General features: G+C 32.9%; 2 protein-coding genes across 3 annotated transcripts in view; one reads left to right on the top strand and one right to left on the bottom strand.

The window, feature by feature from the left end:
• The first annotated feature begins 2,510 nt into the window (after window positions 1-2,510).
• Window positions 2,511-13,028, top strand: LOC126761465 (ubiquitin-conjugating enzyme E2-22 kDa). The gene is made up of 5 exons (XM_050477638.1): window positions 2,511-2,726; window positions 5,704-5,856; window positions 7,308-7,390; window positions 12,555-12,718; window positions 12,775-13,028. Exons 1-5 carry the CDS (start codon window positions 2,664-2,666, stop codon window positions 12,909-12,911), a joined length of 600 nt encoding a protein of 199 aa, XP_050333595.1. The 5' UTR covers window positions 2,511-2,663; the 3' UTR covers window positions 12,912-13,028.
• Window positions 13,029-18,186: 5,158 nt separating this feature from the next.
• LOC126761055 (ribose-phosphate pyrophosphokinase 2) overlaps window positions 18,187-20,779 on the bottom strand; it is a 35,722-nt gene continuing 33,129 nt past the window's right edge. For both annotated transcript variants that reach the window (XM_050476962.1, XM_050476963.1), the window contains 3 exons: window positions 19,783-19,981; window positions 18,678-18,812; window positions 18,187-18,621 (listed from right to left, as the gene is read on the bottom strand). In XM_050476962.1, coding sequence (XP_050332919.1) covers window positions 18,529-18,621; window positions 18,678-18,812; window positions 19,783-19,981 — 427 coding nt within the window. In that variant the 3' untranslated portion in view covers window positions 18,187-18,528. The remainder of the gene's footprint in view (window positions 18,622-18,677; window positions 18,813-19,782; window positions 19,982-20,779) is intronic.

Below are 20,779 nucleotides of genomic sequence, written 5' to 3'. Positions count from 1 at the left end.
TAGCTGTCTGGTCAATATAACGTACACGTATCTTTATGATGAGAAGCAAGAATGATAGAAAGTGCATTGTGCCATCGTTACGTAATTAATTAAAGAAGAAATGAGGTATAATAGAAAAAAATTCGTAAATTTATAACGCCACTACATATATTTTGATGCTACATTCTTGGTCACATCTGTCACAACCTAAACCTTATAAGTAACGTTACATAGTCTAATATTTATCATTCTTTATGAGAAGTGTATAGTTTAAATCATAAACCATTGACATGGCTTCGTAATATTGAAGATACAATTTTACAATAAAATAATGCAACAGAAAATTAAGATATTTCAAGAATGTAATTAGAGCTAATAATAATAACGATACATGGTCTACAGACGCACAGAGCGGATGGTGATAAGGTTAGATATAAGTAATTTCATTACAAATAAAATTTTAAATTTGTATATCAATCAATTTTATTCAGAATATGGTAAGCTCGAATATTTTATTACAAATATACCCGATTTTAGGTTGCTTTATTAAGTTTTTGAAAATGGAATCTTAAGGTAAATTACCTATAATGTTGACTACAATGTTACTTTTCCTCTCTCTCCTAAAAGTAGACATCTTTTGATCTACCCACTTTCAACACTATACCAAATAACTTTTGTGATATGTTATATCTTGTTAGTTTTCCTCTAGCGTCCATTGCTCCAAGCAATCTTTAACGGTCTACAACAGTTTAACCCTCATCGAGACCCTCGGGTCTGGCCAGGCATATTTTGTTTTTAAATGTTATTTAAATATATTTAGAGTGTAGCAAACGACTTGCGCTTCCAGGTAGCTTCCTAGAATTTTAATGTCTATAGAATTCAGAAAAAAATTCAAGGACATCGTATCGAAAAGGACGAAAAAAGGATATTATAATATTACACCTTAGTGCACCAATGGTGCTTGGCTAGACCCCATATATTTTGTATGAAAATATGAATGTGTATGAACTTTGGTATGTTTCTATCACTTCGCTCGGTTGATTTGTCTGTTTTCATGTTCGTTACATGTCCAAATTGGTTTGTATGTTTATCTAGGTCAAATATTTTAGCCGCTAGGGCGTTTTAAAAGGTTAAGAAAAAATATAATTTTTCTCAAAATGTTACATTTTTTGTGAACGCTATTGCCACGCCAAGCGTGAACAAGGCAGTCAATTTGATTTCAACCAAATCGAGAGGTAAGAAATTTCAAAAATGTATCTATATTGTACATACATGAGCGTAAATACAACAAGTATTTCCATACAAATGTATGTAAACTAGCCTAGGCCTAGCCAAGCACTATTGGTCTCGACTAAGTGTATCAGACCGTTGGTCTCGACCAGGGTTAAGGGAACTGCATTCCCCAAGTGGGCAAACTTTTCTTCCTTTTCTTTAATTTTTTACTTATATGAGTTAATGACACTGACCTCCTTACATAACCTTACGCAGTGAGACCAATGCTAAGCGATATGAATAGCTTAGCAATCTTCAAGAAAGCTTATGCACTTGTTAAATATGTAGAAGCTCATATGATGTACAGTTCAAGCTACTTTTAGTGTAGTGATTGTATACATAGATTTCGCCGTTGCTACTGTAGATTACTGTATCTTTGGCCCATTCTTCACTATTTATCGTCGCATACTTCTCGTGTTTACATTGCCAATCTAGCTCGAGCTCTGTAACAAGATCAAGTATGAAACTATGACCAAGGATTGCAGCCATAATAGTTTTACCATATTGAGTTGTGAAATTTCTGTTTTCCTCGAAAAGAGATTGATTTCTTCGTATTAATAGAGAGCGCGGGTCTCTCTACCAAGTTAGGTGAGATGTCAAGGACTATTTCTAAGAGTCGGGATAGATGATTAAGGTTATTTTCTCAACAAAAGACTGCAAGGTCGTATAGCAGAGTAGTAGTAATGAAGAGAAGATGTTATACTCATCGAATTCGAAGATTCATGTAAATTGAATCCTCCTTGTTGAGGGTAAGCCCTTTTGTCTATCTATCGCACTCGACGACGGGGCACAAAAGAGTTCTGCAGGTGGTAGGTTTTTCAGAGTGTGTCATGTCAGGAGTGCATCATTCCAGTACAAATGAATCTGGGTCTACACTTATCAATATCCCAGCCATGTGAGTTACTGCTATATGGAATATCAGTTCCAACCCTAAGTCCATTCTTCCTCCAAGTCTGCCTTTGTATCTGACTGGGTAGTTGAAGGAACGTCGGAAGTTTGGAGAAGTTGTCTAATTTGGAGGATTTTTTTTTAAATATGGGCTGAATTCGACAGCCGGTAATTGTCAAAATATTCTCTTTTCATTCATATTTAGTTATTATTATTTATTTTCAAGAAAGTATATTAGCCAAAAGCTGCCATGCATAATAATGTACTAGATTGTATGAGAAGTTCATAGACTCTGGCAACGTTAAATTTGAAACCGATAAAAAGTTTACCCAACATTATTACATATATCGATTAAAAACGATTTTGTCTATTTGACATTTCGCCTCATACAATTAGCTAAAAATTCAATAAAGGTCAAAACTAACCAAAATTATAAACTCAGTAAATTTTAAACAATCCCAAATACAAATATATTTAGCACAAAAAAATAGTAAGCCAGGATATACTAAATTTGATACCACAAAATGGCAAACATGGCTGTTTCTCGTATAAAGCGGGAATTCAAAGAAGTAATGAGAAGTGAAGAAGTAAGTATAACATAATATTCAATGTTTTTGAGAAACAATATTAGGATGTTTTCTTTTTATATTGCACATGTTGCGTTTGATATAGTAAAGGGAATACAACATCTTAGGATAGGTGCAGCTGTAGTAAATTGGAAACTTGAAATTAAACTAAAAAAATTGTTCAAATATACATCGATCATAATAACGTTCATCCATCAAATACTGCAATGAAAAGTGTTCCAAAATATTATAAAATTTTTACGTTTAAAATATGCATTTTTTTTAAAGGACGGTGTCAATGAGATGAGGGTCTAACCGTCCATTACTGGAAATATATTTCAAATAAGTTATGTACCCGCAGAGTGGACGCTCAAAGCCGAGCAGAATGTAACTGTGCGTGTGGCTTAAATGGAAAAAGAGCTCGGCTCGGCTTTAAGCTGTACTCTGCAGGTACCATTAGTCAATTTATATTAGGAGTTTTCAAAAATGTGAAGTGAATTTAAATTAGGAAGATTTTGTTATTTTCTTGTGCTGACCTGTTGGAGATGACGTAAATGTACACTTATAGTTAAGGCGATGGCTTGGATAACAAAGGAATGTGGCCATAACTCGCGCTTTTCTGAGAGACTCAGAACTTTTTTATTAAAGTTTTTATTGTTTTGATAAAAAAATAAAATAAATGTAGCAGTTAAAATTAGTTATAATTCAATCATAGTTACCTTGTTCGCTCATATACCCAAACTTTTGAGCTTAGTTTTTTTGGTTGATTTTATACTTACCTATGAATGTATATCGTGAGTACAAAATATCTAGAAATATGTACTCCAGTACTCCTCTATTATAATCCTATCATCGTAATCCATCAGAAATATTATTAATGTCTCAAAATGCTCTACTTTATTTTTTAACAATTCAATATATTTCTTCTTAAGTTCTATACTTTTGCTCTTACTTCCAATGGTAAACAAAATTTTTTTACAGATTGTAGGCATTCAATTGTATAAACTCGAAATATTCGATTTAGGTATGCTGCGAAAACTTTTTTTGTATTGAACTAAACCATTTTTTTTTCGAAGGTAGTCGCAAAATGAAATATTTGCCTTCATTCGAATTTTATGTTATTTCAATCATCATTATTAATTATAGTATGTAACCTACAAAAACTGTAAAGATATGGACATTAATACCTCTTTCTCTTATTTCCATAAAGTATAATATCTTTCCATCAAACTATTTGACATACATATGTACATATGTTATAAGCAATTAGTGTCCGTTCTTAAAAAAAAAACCTAATAATAATTATATGTTTCAAAATATCGTTTCTGGAAGTTTGGTATTGTTGTAACTTTACAGGTTATGTTTGTTATATTTACTATTGCAATATTTTTAACGGTCCAAATGTAAAGTAGTGAAGATTTGCTAATGCGAGAATTGCTTGAAGTGCATTAAAGATAATTATCACTAATATCATTGGCAAACAGTTCCCACGACAGTCGGGTCTACATAATCGGAACGGACTCGGATTTTTATCCGCCAAGGACTCTCAACTCGGCAGAATTTTGCCACTACAAAAATAAGAGCAACAGGAACAGCAACAAATTGATGTGGCAAATGACTTGCATATAAATAAATAAATCTACTTATATAATCTTTTCGTTAATTTTTTTCTCAAAATAAATATATGGATGGTATATCAGAAAAAATGATGCTTCGTCACTTTTGCAACGATACCATTAGAACTTTTCGAAGATACATATTTCGATACTCATCATTTAAGAAAGAGAAGAAGTAGATTTTGTCTACAATTTTAAGTCATTTACACACTTTATTAATAATAATAGTTGAATTAAGCTCAAATTCGAACTTCGAATGCAAATATTTTTATTTTGGATGCTAACTTCGAAAAATGGAGAAATTATTTTTTACTTTTGATTTTTACTCATTATTATCTGTAGAAGATTAATCTGAAGAAGAAGAGTTGGTTTGGAAGTTGTTGTTCTTTTGATAATTGGAAATTTTATTGAAATTTACATATGTATGTACATTTGTATTTTTGTCAGTCAAGTTTGTACTTTTAAAAGTATTATAAACATTACACTTATATAAAACTTGATGTTCCGGAATTTGTCTATATATAATACTTAAGTAGGAGTTGTTTCTTAATTCATATTTTTATGATTACCATACATAATAAATGTTATCAGTTAAATTTTTTATCTATTGACTTCTATGACTCATAGATGTTTTTTTTTATATTTCCTTTATTCATTTTCATATGATAAAAGTACTTATGTATTTTCAACCTACATATGTATGTATATCCAATAATTTTCAATTGTGGGTCTAAATTTTACCGTTTTCTTAGTTCCATATACATTCCGAAGAACTAGGGATGTTTTTATTATACCTGCGTAAATATATTCTTTCAAAAATATATGTACATATAGCTTTGTTTAGACTTTTAATAAAAGTTTTATTAACGGAAAAATTATGCAGTTCATGATTTGGAATATTTTGTAAATATTATACTCTACCTATAACTGAAGTTGTTTTGATTACACCTAAAGAACAAATTTAATAGTTGTACCTATAATTATTTTATACATTTGGGGCTTGGTCTTGTAAATATATGTGGTATGAGTTAAATAAGCAATCAACCCCGCAAAAATCGCTAACGCTAAATTGCAAACTAAGAAATCGTGTGGAAAAATACTAAAAATGCATTTTTAATACGAAACACACATATAATTGATTAGATCATTTTATGCTCTTGTTTTAAAAATAAAACATATTAGAAAACCAACTTGTTCATAATAAATAACAAAATCACATAGGAGGAGTAGTCATTACTTTAATTAAATATATGCTTCGACAAATATTACAACAAAGCTACATTTGGGATTATGAAATTTTTTATAACGCCTACATATCATATAGCTTTAGCTTGCGATACTAATATTCTATCTAACAAGTTTTTATTTATAACTCATTTCAGATTGTGCAGTGTTCTATAAAAATTGAGCTAATCAATGACAGCTGGACAGAATTGCGAGGAGAAATTGCTGGTCCACCAGACACGCCATATGAGGGTGGCAAATTTGTTTTAGAGATTAAAGTCCCGGAAACATATCCATTTAATCCACCCAAAGTAATTATAAAGATTAAATTCAACAAAATTGATTTTAACATATTAAAGAAATCGAAATGCCCAATATTATAGGAGAGTTAATAATTTCATTTGATTCAAATATCATGAGGATAAAGATATGTATGTATTTCCAATATTGAGAAAATTAGTCTGCTTTTTGCAGGCTATTGCAAGTTTTTCCTGTTAAATGTACTTTTCCAAAATAGAGCTTTTCTGATCTGAAATCTCTATCTACTCTACTTTATTTTCTAATATTACTAATTTTTCTTTATACCCTGAAAAGAGGGTAAGTTTGCTACGAATGAAATGTCCCTATAAAGTGTATATATAAGGGGTCAGTGTGAAGAGCTAAGTCGATTTAACCGTGTACGTCTGTCGGTCCGTCTGTATATACGCGAACTAGTCTCTAAGTTTTTGAAGTACCGATCTGAAATTTTGCACATGTTCTCCGGAAGAAGCTGCTCATTTGTCGGTACTGTCGACATCGGACAACTGTAGTTTATAGCTCCCGTACAAACTAATCGATCGAACTCAACTAATTAGAGAACATTTTCTCAAACGCGTGGTGCTAAACAAACTGCTTTCTAATCCTAACTTCCTTTATATTCTTTATTAAATGTGATTATTAGAAATATTAATGAAACGACACCTTTGTCAGCCTTAACTTTCAATAAAAGTATCGAAGAAAACTTGGTATCTTTTATAAACTGACTCAATTTCGCTCTCATATTTTGAAACATTTTTCGATGATTTTATGCAATCACTTTTTTCATATTACACTAAACATGAAAAGCTGATATGAACATTACAACACTCTTGAAAAATAAAAAGTGCTTGCAATTTGGAACATTTACTGCTACTTCGGCATACTCATGGAGTTAGATAACATAATAAAAACATAAAGAAATTACAATTTGAAAAAAAATGTTGCTGATTTAATATTATTCTGTTTTATAAAAGTAAAAGCTTAGTATCTTTAAGTAATGTTTTGAATTTTCATTGGATCCTACATTTGAAAAATAATTAATAATTTTGTGATCATCAATAAAAAACAACAGTTAGTTAATAGTATGTAAATAATCAAAATAATAAAATACTTTGCTAATAATCGAATACCCCCATAAGTATTTGCCGAATATGCTTTTAATTGACAGCGAAGATATTATACTTTGAAAAAATGAAATAAAAATTTGATTTTTTAAAAAAATTTTACTATTCCTAAACCTTATATGAGCAAAGATTGGTATATACTCTCTCTGTTGAACATTTGCCCCTTTTTACTGTCATTTCAATAAGTACCTAAACCGCTTGTTTGTAATATCGTTAGGCTGTGTGAGTGTTAGTTACAAATTTTATAAATACAAATATGTAAGGTACATTATTCTTTTTAAATTATTTTCTTTTCATCTCCTTTTTGTACATCTTTTTGACTATTTCCTATTAATTTTTAGGTCCGTTTTATAACAAAAATCTGGCATCCCAATATATCCTCGGTTACTGGCGCAATTTGCTTGGATATTTTAAAAGACAATTGGTTAGTATGCAATAGTTTATACAAAAAAATACTTAAAATATGCGATTTAACGAGTGCATAAGTCACATGTTATAATATTGACAGTGAGTAATTTATTATCTAATTATAACTTAGATCTAAATATAATTATATGAAATTTCGAAGTAGAATAAGTATGATTCTAAAGAATATGCCCTCACCTCTTCTCTATGTTTCTTCTGGCCAACATCTCATTAATCAAAGTTTAGCTTTTAACACAAAACATTAGCAGTTATTTCATCTTCAAAGCTAACATTAGTTTAGATTAGACCACGAGTTAATACAGCAAGTCTACTTACTAGTGCGAGTATGGTAACCGCTAGACGGCCATACACTTAAAAATTGTTTATTTCGTATTACTATCATCCTTTGTTATACGAGTGCTAGACTATTATTACTCACTATCGCAGGAGTAATAAGAGTATAGTAAGAGTTTTCCTACCGTGTAGTACATTCTCGTAGACGCTTACTGTCAAATTTCAGTCAAACCGGAAAGGACTGCAGCTCCTACACCTCCTTTTGACAGAAATTTGAATTTTTTTGAAGCGGGTTACTATTATTTAAAAAATGCTTATTTATAAATTACTAGAGGACCCGTCCACGCTTCACTGTGGCTGATATATAGATAATACTACTACTACCATCTATATGATTATAATTAGTTGGATTATAACTATTAGTTAATGAGATATAGAATTTTTGTGAAGGAACTTGTGTTAGTTTACAAAAAAATGGATCATAAATCATTTCATGTGTTAATAAGGCATTGCTTTTTTTGTAAAAATATTGTTCAATTTGGGCTCAGGGAAATCCACCGTTGAAAAGATATTTACTAAGCTTGAAACAGGCGAAATAAGCAGCGAGGACAATGATGCTCTAAAGAGGCGAAAGCTCTGTGCAAAGTGGGTGCCTCGCAAGTTCATAATCCAACAAAAACAACGAATAACTGATTCTGAGAAGTATTAGAGTGCTCTTTAATCGTAATAAAACCGAATTTTTTCTTCGGTTTGTGACAATATAAACATAGCTCCATAATTTACCACTGGAGTCTAATCGACAGTCATTCTATGGGACTGCACATGATGAACCGGTTCTTAGGGTGGAAAGACGAAAAAGTCGGCTGGAAAAGTTATGACATGAGTCTTTTGGAATGCACGTGGTATAATACATACTCAACGACTGATTACTGAGCCAGTTATAATCTATTTCACTGCGTATTTTGTTGCAGTTCTTTTCTCCTATTTCAAATATGTACTTAGCAATTGTATTATTTTTGAGGAAGAATCTGTTTAAAATTGTACGCATATATTCAAATGATTCCTACAAACATGAATTTTGAACAAATGCTTATGATTTAAAATATATTTTTTGTATTTATGAGTTGTATTAAATTTTGACATAAAGAGATAAAAGGTATCCTATGTCCTTACCCTGCTTCTAAGCTACATACATATGTACACCTCCCCACCAATTTTCAGCCAATTTGGTTCAGCCGTTCTTGAGTTATAAATGGTGTAACTAAGACAACTTTCTTTTATATATGTTCATATATACATAGATTTAAAAAGGGCGATATTTTTTTGAAGAATTATTTTGGTAACTAATTCAGTTAGAAAACGATCTCCAAAAAATTTCGTTTCTCCATAAATCTTATGTATATATAAAAATGAATCGCAAAATGTGTCGCTAAACGCGTAACTCAACAACGCCTGAACCAATTTTGCCAAAAGCTCATATGCTTTTCGTGAGGAAAAGTCGGAAAATTGGACAATTCCAAAAAAGTAACTTTTTTTCATACAAAATTTTTTTTTCATTTTTTTTCTTTTGTTTTTCAATTATTTGAATCGTTCAAATTTGTCGTTTGCTTTCCTTATTCCGGCTATTCAAAAAAAAAATTATTGAAACTTATTCAGTGAAAATTTTATGTGTGTTTCATACAAAGTGATCAATTACAGATTTAAATTTGTTACGATGCCACGAAAAGGTCGCGCTAATATCGGTCGGCATTCTTTTTGGCATCAACATCCATTGGCAGCCCAAGGCACATGACCGAGTATCCCCAGGATGCGATGACATACGTGTAGAATTATGGATCGTCACGACAGCACGACTTTTCAAACAACACTTGCTATGTTTGATGGACTTTATCTTGAAGCAACGTATATGTGGTGGTTACACCAGATCAAATTGATGAAATCATTTCTGCGGAAATTCCTGATCCAGAGAGAGATCCAGTATTATTCGAAGTGGTGAAAACCAATATGGTTCATGGACCTTGCGGACACTACAATCCCTTTCCGGTTTGTGTGTCTGACAATAAATGCACGAAACACTATCCAGGTGCTTTTCTTTCGGAAACCATAACTGGAAATGACGGATATCCACTCTATCGGCGTCGCTCACCAGACGACAATAGCAGAACATTCAGCATTTAATTTAGAGGCGTGAATATCGAAGTTGACAACACATGGATCGTACCATATTCGCCAATGTTGTCTAATTCACATTCAAAACTCATGTCAATGTTGAGTATTGCAGTTTCGTGAAATTGATCAAATACGTTTGCAAGTCCGTCCCCAAAGGAAGCAACATGGCGGTTATTGGCCTGTAATGAAATGAGATCAGCAAATATCAAATGGGTCGATACGTCATGAACATTTTCCGACTGTTGTGCGTCTCGCAGTTAATTTGAAGAATGGCCAAATAGTGTATTTCAACCCAGAGAATACAGTGGAAAACCACCAACGACAAAATTAACATTGACGAGTTTTTTCTGAACTTTCGTCAGTGATCCGTTTTCGAGAACATTGCTCTATTCGGAAATACCTAGATATTACACATGGAATGCATCGTCGAAGAAATAGTTACGCAGAAAGCAAGGCCAACCAGGTGTGTTCTCAATTTACGCAATCCACCCGATAAAACCACGATTGCTTCTAACTTCCGTTGCTATTTTGATTAATGTACGCAGTTCAACTTAATTTGAGTCATTGCGTAATGTGAATGGTATGGTGTGTGCAACTTTCTGAAAAGCATGCCAGCAATTACAATTGCTGGAACATGATAATCACTGGAATCAAACGATGGACGATGCGATAGCTACTTCGAATGCAAATGAAGTTCGCACACTTTTCGCAATGATCATTTCGACATATCAGCTTTCAAATCCGCGTCAATTACAGGATACGAACAAAAATGACATTGCCGAAGACATTTTACATCGTATTCGCTAAGAATTGGACATGGGTCACTTCCGGTTGATACTTCCGGTGGTTTGATATCAATTCCATCTTCCCTTCATCATTTCACGAAAGATGAACTCATCACCAATGTTCGGATATCGGCCAAATTATCGTAACTACGACTTAAACTGGAAGCCACCGCATCATTTGAGTCTCAAAGTTTGATCTGTCGTTATTATGTTTCGCAATCTTCATGCGCCGAAACTGTGTAATGGAACCTAACTGATTGTCACGCGGCTATGGAATACAAAGGGGCAAAATGCTTGATTCTAAGAATTCCTCTGAGTTCTAACGATTTGCCATTTCAGTTCAAATGTATTCCGTTTACAGTGAAAATTGCATTTGAGATGACAATCAACAGGACACAAGGATAGTCGCATACATGTGTGTGGCCTACATTCGGAAATGCTATGTTTTTCACACGGCCAGATATACGTGATAAATTCAACTTTTTTTTCATTTCAAAACACGTAATTTCACGCAGGACAACGGCTGCGGGGTCAGCTAGTATTTTATAAAAATGTAATTTGCAAATATTTATTTCGACTCATATTTTTTTGCTGCGAAATACTTTTTATAAAATTATGTCTGTATTAATAGTATTAAACTAATAATTGTGCCTAATGGTGGTTTTCTTATAAGTTAATAGTTTTTAGTAAGTAAATTTTTAGATCCGTCAAAATTCTCAATATTCTTTATCAATCTAATAATTTCACCACAAACGTTCAAATATATTTATATGTAATCTTAACATAAGGGGTTTAAATTTAAATGAAAGCTACTGTTTGTCATTTATTTAAGTTTCGCGTTACGAATTCTTGCACAAAATTGAGCAATGCTGCCAAACGCTTTGAATTAATGGTCGGCAGGACATCGCCCGCCGAACGTTCTTTGAGTATGTTCAGAGTATATGTAAATGCGTTTCCCACGTACTTTTAATCGTTATTCCAACGTAGAAACAACGAAAGTATCAATTGCTTTCTGAACTGAACTGATTGTGTATGTGAGCACGAAAGTAAAGGTACTCGGTGAGAACTTTGTAGTCTGATATTTTAAGATTTTTTTTATTATTTCGTTAAATAAGCAGTTTTGTACTTCAACTTAGTCCTGTCATAAGTTCTGTTATAAATTTTTTTTATGTAATTGGCTGTTATAAAAATGAATCCGAAAGAATTTGTTTGTTAAAGTTTATTTTATTTAATAATGCATATACTAAACGAAAGATGTTCAAAATTGTATTCGAAATGGTAAACTTTTCCTTTTACACAAGTCCTTAAACGTTTCAACCATTGATCTATCAGTAGCAGCACGCAAACCACAAACTGTAGTCCAGCTGATTTAAAGCTGACCTCCACTTCGCGGTAGGATTTCATGTGGGGATCATCTCGAATAAGTCTTGACATTGATCTGGTCGATATATCAATTCCCGTTGAGTTGATTTCATTACAAAATACTGTTATAGTAGCCAAAGTCAGTAGACCGGCTACTACGCGCTGTTGCTATACACGATAGACTTAGAGGATAAATTGAATTTTTGCGTACATACCACAGCAAGTGGTATACTTACATATTTTCCAGATACTGAAAAAAATTACACACATATTTATATAGTATTCTGAGGTGTTGAACCCACCCGTATATATTGGGCAAATGTTCATTTACGGACTAATCCAAAAGTTCAAACCGATCAAATGAATCGACTAAATTATTCATCTAGTTCACATTTGGGGTATAAATTCATAACAGCTTGGCCGAAACGAATCTTGGCCTCAAGAAATGCTTAGCTGTTATTTACAAATAGCTATACATAGAATATGTATGTTTGAGGAAATGTTTGTGGTTATGTTTAATATAATACGTTAAACTTAACAATAAAAGTGTTTTCGTTTGTCAAATATTTATAGGGCCGCTGCAATGACCTTACGTACGGTTTTACTCTCACTTCAAGCATTGTTGGCTGCTGCCGAGCCTGATGATCCACAAGACGCAGTAGTAGCATATCAATATAAAGACAAATACCAGTTGTTTCTTATGACGGCTAAGCATTGGACAAATATATATGCTGGAGGTAAATAATATATATAAATTTGACTACTATATACAAGGTATGTTTTTAAATTAAAGGTCCCCACAAATTTACTGAGTGTGATTCGAAAATTCAACGCCTAAAAGATATGGGAATTGATGAGCATGATGCGCGGGCCGTTTTGTCGAAAGAAAACTGGGATTTGGAAAAGGCAACAGAGAACTTGTTTAGTTAGCTTCCTTTTTATTTATAAAAACACATATTTTATGGAAATAAGAATTTATCAAAAATATTGTTTAGCGTGGTTTGATATTTATTTAAAAATAATTAATCGTATTTTTGAAAACTTTCACATTATAGTTATTTATTTATTACTTAAATCTGAATTTGTCGTGTTAAACACGAATTTAAATTATTATTAATCATTTGGAAATGTTGTAATAGTTAGGGAGACAAAATCATTCACATGAAACTGACAACATATGTATGTATCTATGTCATGATTTTAAAATTTAATTCTGAATTTCTCCCATAACTGAAATTTATCAAAAATTAATTAATTAAAACCTCTTACAAATTTTTAATATATTTTCTTTAATGATTACAAGCGCTAACTTAATCAACCTTTAATTGTTGGATTATGCTACTATTTTATACTCTCGCTACTTTTTGCTATAGAGTATTATAGCTTTGTGCACTTAACGGTTGTTTGTATCAACTAAAACTAATCGTAATAAATATGGAACATATGTACACTGGGGGAGGGAGGTTGGTATTGCAGATAGGGGTAATCGGACCATTGCCACGCCCTCAAGATGTCATTAAACGAAACCCGGTAAAGATTAAAAACCAAGCTCCCGAATTAAGAAACGTTATTTGAAAGATCGCTGTAGCAGTGAGGAGCAACTGTAGGTTGAACAAAGTTGACATGACTCCAGCCTTAATTGGTTTAATCTATATATCGCACAAACCATTTTAGCTGTTTCAACAATTTTATTGCGGCAAATCATTTTGTCTACTTTGACAGCTTGAAATTAGGTGAATTTGTAACCATGGTATACTCCCAATATACGTGTTATATTGAAACCCACTTAAAATGTGATCACTTAGTAAATAAATACGTCATAGACATTATATTTCACAATTAAGATATAAATACATATATAGCGGTCAATCTCTAATATTAAACCGATGGATTTTCAAATTTACTTTATCTATATATATCGGAATATGTGTGAGATATCGTGGCAATGGGTCCAATCATTCATTCCGCATCGAAACCGAATTCGATACGAAAAAAATTTTCGTTCGAACATTTTCATGCAATCATTGATACCGTCGATAACCTACTTTACCATAAGTAAACTGTAATATAGACATCGATATGGAAAGAAATTTGCATCGCGATTTTTCATAAGCATGTTTAGAACTTCTGAAATAGTTTCCTCTATCTCTTTTTGAATAGTTATTTTTGTTCATTTTGTGTTTTGTATGATGTATCAGTATTTGCAAAAGATTGCATTGCTTGGTCAGGGAATAAATTGCATCAATTGGTGTCTTATTCCTGGAACTTTTGGCTGGAATATCATCCGAAATATTCGTTACATTTACTGGACAGCATCCAAAATTTTGAATTCCTTTCAAACCTTCAATCAATTTATGTATACTGCTGATCTCCAAGTGGACTTAAAGTTACAGGGCTGAAAGACTCCCTATTCTGATTTTTTTTTATTTTCAATAGCATTCTTCAAATCGGTCGATAATATAAACGCGTGATCATTTTTCTTAGCTTTTTCCATCCGTATGAAATCCTTTAAATATGGAAATGTCTTAATATGTACTTCAAATTGAATTTTGTTGGTGTAAAACTTACAAAAACTCTTTTTTTTAAATATCCACAACTCACTCATCTACGGATAAATTTCAACAAAAATTCTCGAGTGTACTTTATCGAAAGGATAAGTGAGAGCAACTTCATCGAAAATTTTGTGTCTGATACGATTCCAATGATTTCAACCTAACTTGTTTCGTTCGGACTGACAGGTTTTTCGAACGAAACGGATTCAATGATTAAACCCAATATGTCTTCATGCTAAAGATGGGTATATCGGTTCAATACTTCCTGTAGCCCCTTATACCTTATACATTATTATACATATAATATATCTATTTATTTTTTCGAATTTTCTGTTGACTTTATAACGATCAGTATGTAAGATGTAATTAAATTCAGAGAGAATCTCCTTCTAAGAACTTGTGCTTAAAATGGAGACCAACTTTTTGGTAATATGTAGTTATGCAAAAGTGAATAAAGTTCGGTAACTCTAACCGTAAACTTGACGTACCCAACATAAGAATATCAAACAAATCAAATATCCAGTGGGCTTTAAGCCTATTGAACATTTTTTAATAAAAAGTGATTATAGTTCCAAATTAAAAAAAAAATATTATCTTCTTATACATAAAAATGAAACGCCTTTTTTGTACGTCCGCGCATTACTCCCGAGCCACCGCACGGAAAGACGTGTAAATTTGTATGGGTATTGCTTTAGCCCTGGAGGAGGTCAAGAACGGCTGAACCGATTTTGCTGAAAATTGGTGATGGATGGTTTTTTTTTAATACACATATGTATATATGAATAATAGTGATAGTTGTAACTGAATAAGAAAAGGTTGAATCATAATTTCAGATGAGTGCAAAATAGCTGACAAATATTCCTGAAGCATTGCACAGAACAATGCAATATTTAAAAGGAACGATCAAATCCGTGTTTTCTTACGTGTAGTACCTTCATCTGGAGGATGGAGTCGTGTGCAGAAGCTCGCGCAGGTGAGGAAAGTTTTCTGATCGCCATTCACTTGGAAGTGGCCAGAAACGATTATTTTACATATGGCTCAAGCAGCTCACGACTTTCGGTCTTTGACCAAGTATCCTCTGGGTAGCCTAAGGGCATCCGTTTGAAGGCGAGCTAAAGAGAGAAGGCGAAACATCCCATACACAGGGTTGTGGGCTGTGTTTGGGACACGCCACGTAAACAAACGCACCCAATGAAAAATAGCATTAAGAGACAGCGGCTACGCTGGCTAGGTTATGTTGTCCGAATGGACGACACTCCAGTTCTGAAAGTATTCGACGCAGTACCCGCCGAGAGAAGCAGAGGAAGGCGAAGACAAACTCAGTTGGAAGGACCTGGTAGAGAAGGACTTGGCTTCGCTTGGAATCTCCAATTGACGCCATGTAGCGAAAAAAAAGAAACGACTGGCGCGCTGTTGTTAACTCGACTATAATCGCGTAAGCGGTGTCTACGCCAGTAAAGAAGAAGTATCGTTTTATCGATTTTGCAATTACATATGAATGTTGGACAAAACATTACAACGATCAAATATAGGGCATATATTATTCACTATAACAAGAAGCATATATACATATGTGTAACGACATACGATCCAGATGCAGAGGCGTTTGTTACGTCATACATATTTATGTATGTACTATTCCTTAAGTGATTTACAAGTTTACAGTTTAGACTAATTTAATTCTAAAAAATTATCTTTTGTTTATAAGAAAAGTTGAATAAATTCAACGATGCTCACACGACAACCTGCGCCTACACGACACATCACAGCAACTTCATCACATCGCATCACGTCACGTCACAACACCTCATCACACAACAGTTCACAACACACACCACTACACACACACGCATCAAACACAGTACCTAACACCGCTCATCATTATAACACAACAACCACACGATCATCAACGAGACGACTCGTAATAATTTAATATTTACCACCCAAACTATCAAACTATCTTCTTATGGTTTCATCCGTGAACTAAGACGTTCAGCCGCAATAACTACCGCATACAGTTTAGCAAATCGCAAATGGCCGCCTTTATCTTTGCTCAAGTGACGGAGTGACAAAATCCCCAAACTCGACAGCAGTGTCCCGTAGTGTGCTTCACAACAAAAATAAAGTTATTTTATATAAATTTGATAAAACTTTTATAAAGTTTGCAAAAGATTTGTTGGAAAATCAAAAATCATTATATGTAGTATATGCAACTAGAGTAGTATTCTATTTTTGCCAATACCACTTACTATTAACATGCCACATCACACATATGGAGTAAAGTCACCCGGATGTTCGAAAATCCTGATATTAGTTGTATGGGGGCTTGGTCCAGTTTTCCAGACACACAGATACACTGTTATGATTAAAACACGCTCTCTCAATTTTATTAAGATAACTCATATATTGACCGATATATGCGGAGCCTGTCACCCGGAAGTTCGAAAATCTCCTTATTAGGTATATGAGGGCTTAGGGAAGCATTGATACGATTCAGCGCATTTTTAGCACCTTGACCAAAATTTTCAACCAAAATGAATTATAGGGTCTACATATTCGGTACTTAGGAGCTTGAACAGTTTTGGTTGGATTTGGACATTTTTTGGTCATAAGGTGGCATATTTTAAGGGATCGTCTTAGTGTGACGCACACATTTCATCAAGTGCGCAAAGAAGTGGTGTAGAATACGTGGAGTTGAAGTTATGCCTCAGTGTGCTCAGTCTCTTGTCCTCAACCCTCATTCACTCAGGACTAATATGAAAAAGTCTTGGTGTCAGAAAACCAACCAATTCGAGTGTTTTGTGACAGGTAGTGAAAGAGGTTTTGCAAGGATTATCATTTAAACGTTGCCAGGAACTCATCGACTCTATTTTCAGGAAGTTTGAATTAAGCTAGCTATTCAATTAAACATGAATAAAAGTAGATGAAATCATTTTAATTTAAAAATTTTGGTACTAGTGTGATATAAACTTTTCTTTATGTTCAATTGATAATATGACATATTCTAAGTTTTATACTGAATATTATACAAAAAAACATTCAATTGAAATATATGAACTATGGATATATTAATGCATCATTAGTGAATATATTGAGCAAAAATTTTTAGCCAATAAACTTTCTTGTTATTCAAAGATTCGTTTTTTAATGCGGTCACTCTAATTTTTTGGTGGACAACTTTACCTAACACCTTGTTATGTTGCGCTGGATCATGTCAAAAGTTGAACATTGCCCTTTTCGTGATTGTTCGGCTATTTGATTCGGTTCTGACTAATTTCAATAATAGATCTTCACTCAGTTTAACTTTTTTTTCAAGAAATGAGACGGGTAATTTTGCATTCATTTTTATTTCGCGGATTTGGTTAAGTATATTGTGTATATTTCGTGTCGTTTCTGTGCGAGTACATAATGTGGCCCCGCTTTTTGCAGGAACTCGTAAACTATTGAACCGATTACAGTAAAATTTAGCGTAGTGTCCGGTTGATCTCAATTAAAAGACAGCATAGTTTATACTCAATTATGTTGACAGGCAAAATAATTCATAAATGAATTTAAAAAAAATATAATGCTGACAAATATTTGTAGCAATCATTTTCAAAATTAAATAAAAATACAATCCCTTGGATTCTCATAGCGGCAATAAAAAAGATTGATATAGTCCATGTTTGTTAATTATACTTTTTATTTAAGTCGATTGTTATACAACTCAATAGGAATTAACAAAAATCTGAGTGGATATTGGAGAACTATTTTAAAGATTTAAGGTATTTTTTATATATTATGCAAAACTAAGATTTGAGTGGTTGGGGTTCCTAACAAGTTATATTATTTTTGGTAATAAATTTAACAAGTGTTCACATTATATTTCCTCTAAATAGTTTTGGATAAAATGATAGTTTTAACTACAATATGCTTCCAAATAAAACTAATCTGCAACGAAAAGCATATGCGAGTAACGATAACTGACATTTGCACGATATTTTCATAATTAGGTATTAATACGGAACATTTGAAAAGAGATATGAAACACTTTCGCCATTATGTGTCCTTCTAACAGCTTCGGCAAACATCATCGAAACATCGATGCACTGAAAAAGTAAAAAGTTAGCTGACACACGGTATATTGTACAAATATTAATCACACCTGAATTTTCGGACAGTCCCTCATATGTCCATCTTGCGGTATTGTATTCGTAACAACGACAGCCTCGAAGCAAGCGTTGTTAATCCGGGAAATCGCCGGACCCGAAAATATACCATGAGTTAAAATGGCATAAACCTGTAAATATAATAATTATTTATTTAAAAAATCAATATGAAAATAGCTCAGAGTAAGAATTAAAAACATCTTAGCTTTCAAAATAAAGTATGTATGGTCTTATTACATTTGGAAATCAAAACGAAATAGTTTCTTGAGTATTATTTGGTTCCGACTCTTCCTAATCAGAGAGTAAAAACATTTTTTAATGTGTTAGAGCTAAAAAATATCGATCAATGTGTTTGATTAAGTATAATAGAAATTGTGTGTTGCAAATAGGTTGAATCGGGTTAATATTTCCTTAGTCGCAATATACCCGGTTTAAAGAAAGACCCCATATAACTAACAAGCCTTATGTACCTAAAGGAACTTCTCTGGCTTTAATCCTTGCAACTTGCAAGAGTATGAAATGTTCGGTTATACTCGAACTTAGCTCTTCCGTACTTGTTCCTCTTTAGTTTATTACGTTTTCGAATTCGGTTGATAGCATACATACATACATGACAGCATAAATATACGACAAGGCATTAAATAAACAAGAAAAGTTAACTTCGGTTGTATCGAAGCTATCATACCCTCCACAAATAATAAAGTTTAATCATATACAAGAATTTGATTTTGATCTGTCATATTGATCTGATGTAAGACAGCAATATGTTAAAGAGATTCTATCTTATTTTTTCTACCGTTGCCTTAAGCCATAATACATGCCGGATTTCGTAAAGATATGCTGTCAAATAAAAAAAATTTCCATTCCAGCTGTAAAAGTTTGTCTATTTACATGTGTAGTAGGCCTTGAATCAATTACGGTTGGTAAAAAAACGTAATAGGCTAAAATGTAGTTTATCCAAATTTTTTGACTGACGTTTATTTCCCTTCCTCTCGTTGCAATTTCAGCATTCAGCATAAGAACACGATTACATTACAGATTACAGATACTGTTATATAAAAGGCATTCAATAATAATTTGAACAAAATAGTTCCTATTTACCTTGAGTGCACCAGCCTCAACCAACCGGTCAGCAGCATGTACGATAGTACCACAAGTGTCCGCCATATCGTCCACTAAAATAGCAATTTTGTCTTTCACATCTCCGACAAGGACCATGGAAGCTACTTCGTTAGCCTTTTTTCTTTCTTTATGAATAAGAGCGAACTCAACATTCAGCCGGTCCGCAATAGATGTCACACTGAAAATACAATTGAATTTTGACTAAACATTTATAACATTACTACACAATCTGACTGATGCTTATATTTTTAATGAGGGTAGATCAATTCTTTAAACAAATTATTAATTAGTTTGGATGTAAAAGCGCATAAACTGTATCTTGCGACATTATGTTCTTCGATTTTGTTTAAAACATTGATTAGTGTAATTGTTTAACTCGCTTCTTCCAAAGATCCGTTATTTAAGAGTTATATCGTCGAACTCTCAAATTCGAAATTTTTGGATTAAAAGCTAGACATCGAAATTAAAAAGTGAATTTTTTATTTTTTAAAATAATAGTAAAAATTTGAATTTTTAAGCCCAAACTAGAATCAAAAATTTAAAAAATATGAATCAAGTTCAAAATGGGAGAATACAAAAGTACGCAAGCGCGAAATAGTGGTAATTCTTAAACATTTTTATTATACCCTGAACAGGGTATATTAAGTTTGTCACGAAGTTTGTAACACCCAGAAGGAATCGTCGGAGACCCTATAAAGTATATATATAAATGATCAGTATGTCGAGCTGAGTCGATTCAGCCATGTCCGTCTGTCTGTATATATACGAACTAGTCTCTCAGTTTTTAAGATATCGTTTTGAAATTTTGCAAACGTCATTTCCTCTTCAAGAAGCTGCTCATTTGTCGGAACGGCCGATATCGGACCACTATAACATATAGCTGCCATACAAACTGAACGATCGGAATCAAATGCTTGTATGGAAAACTTTCACATTTGACAAGATATATTCACGAAATTTGATATGTGTTATTTTC

This window comes from Bactrocera neohumeralis, chromosome 6 (assembly GCF_024586455.1).
Source record: "Bactrocera neohumeralis isolate Rockhampton chromosome 6, APGP_CSIRO_Bneo_wtdbg2-racon-allhic-juicebox.fasta_v2, whole genome shotgun sequence".
NCBI classification, from domain to species: domain Eukaryota; kingdom Metazoa; phylum Arthropoda; class Insecta; order Diptera; family Tephritidae; genus Bactrocera; species Bactrocera neohumeralis.
Note: the sequence above shows the minus strand (reverse complement) of the source record. Positions and strands in the feature narration are given on the sequence as shown.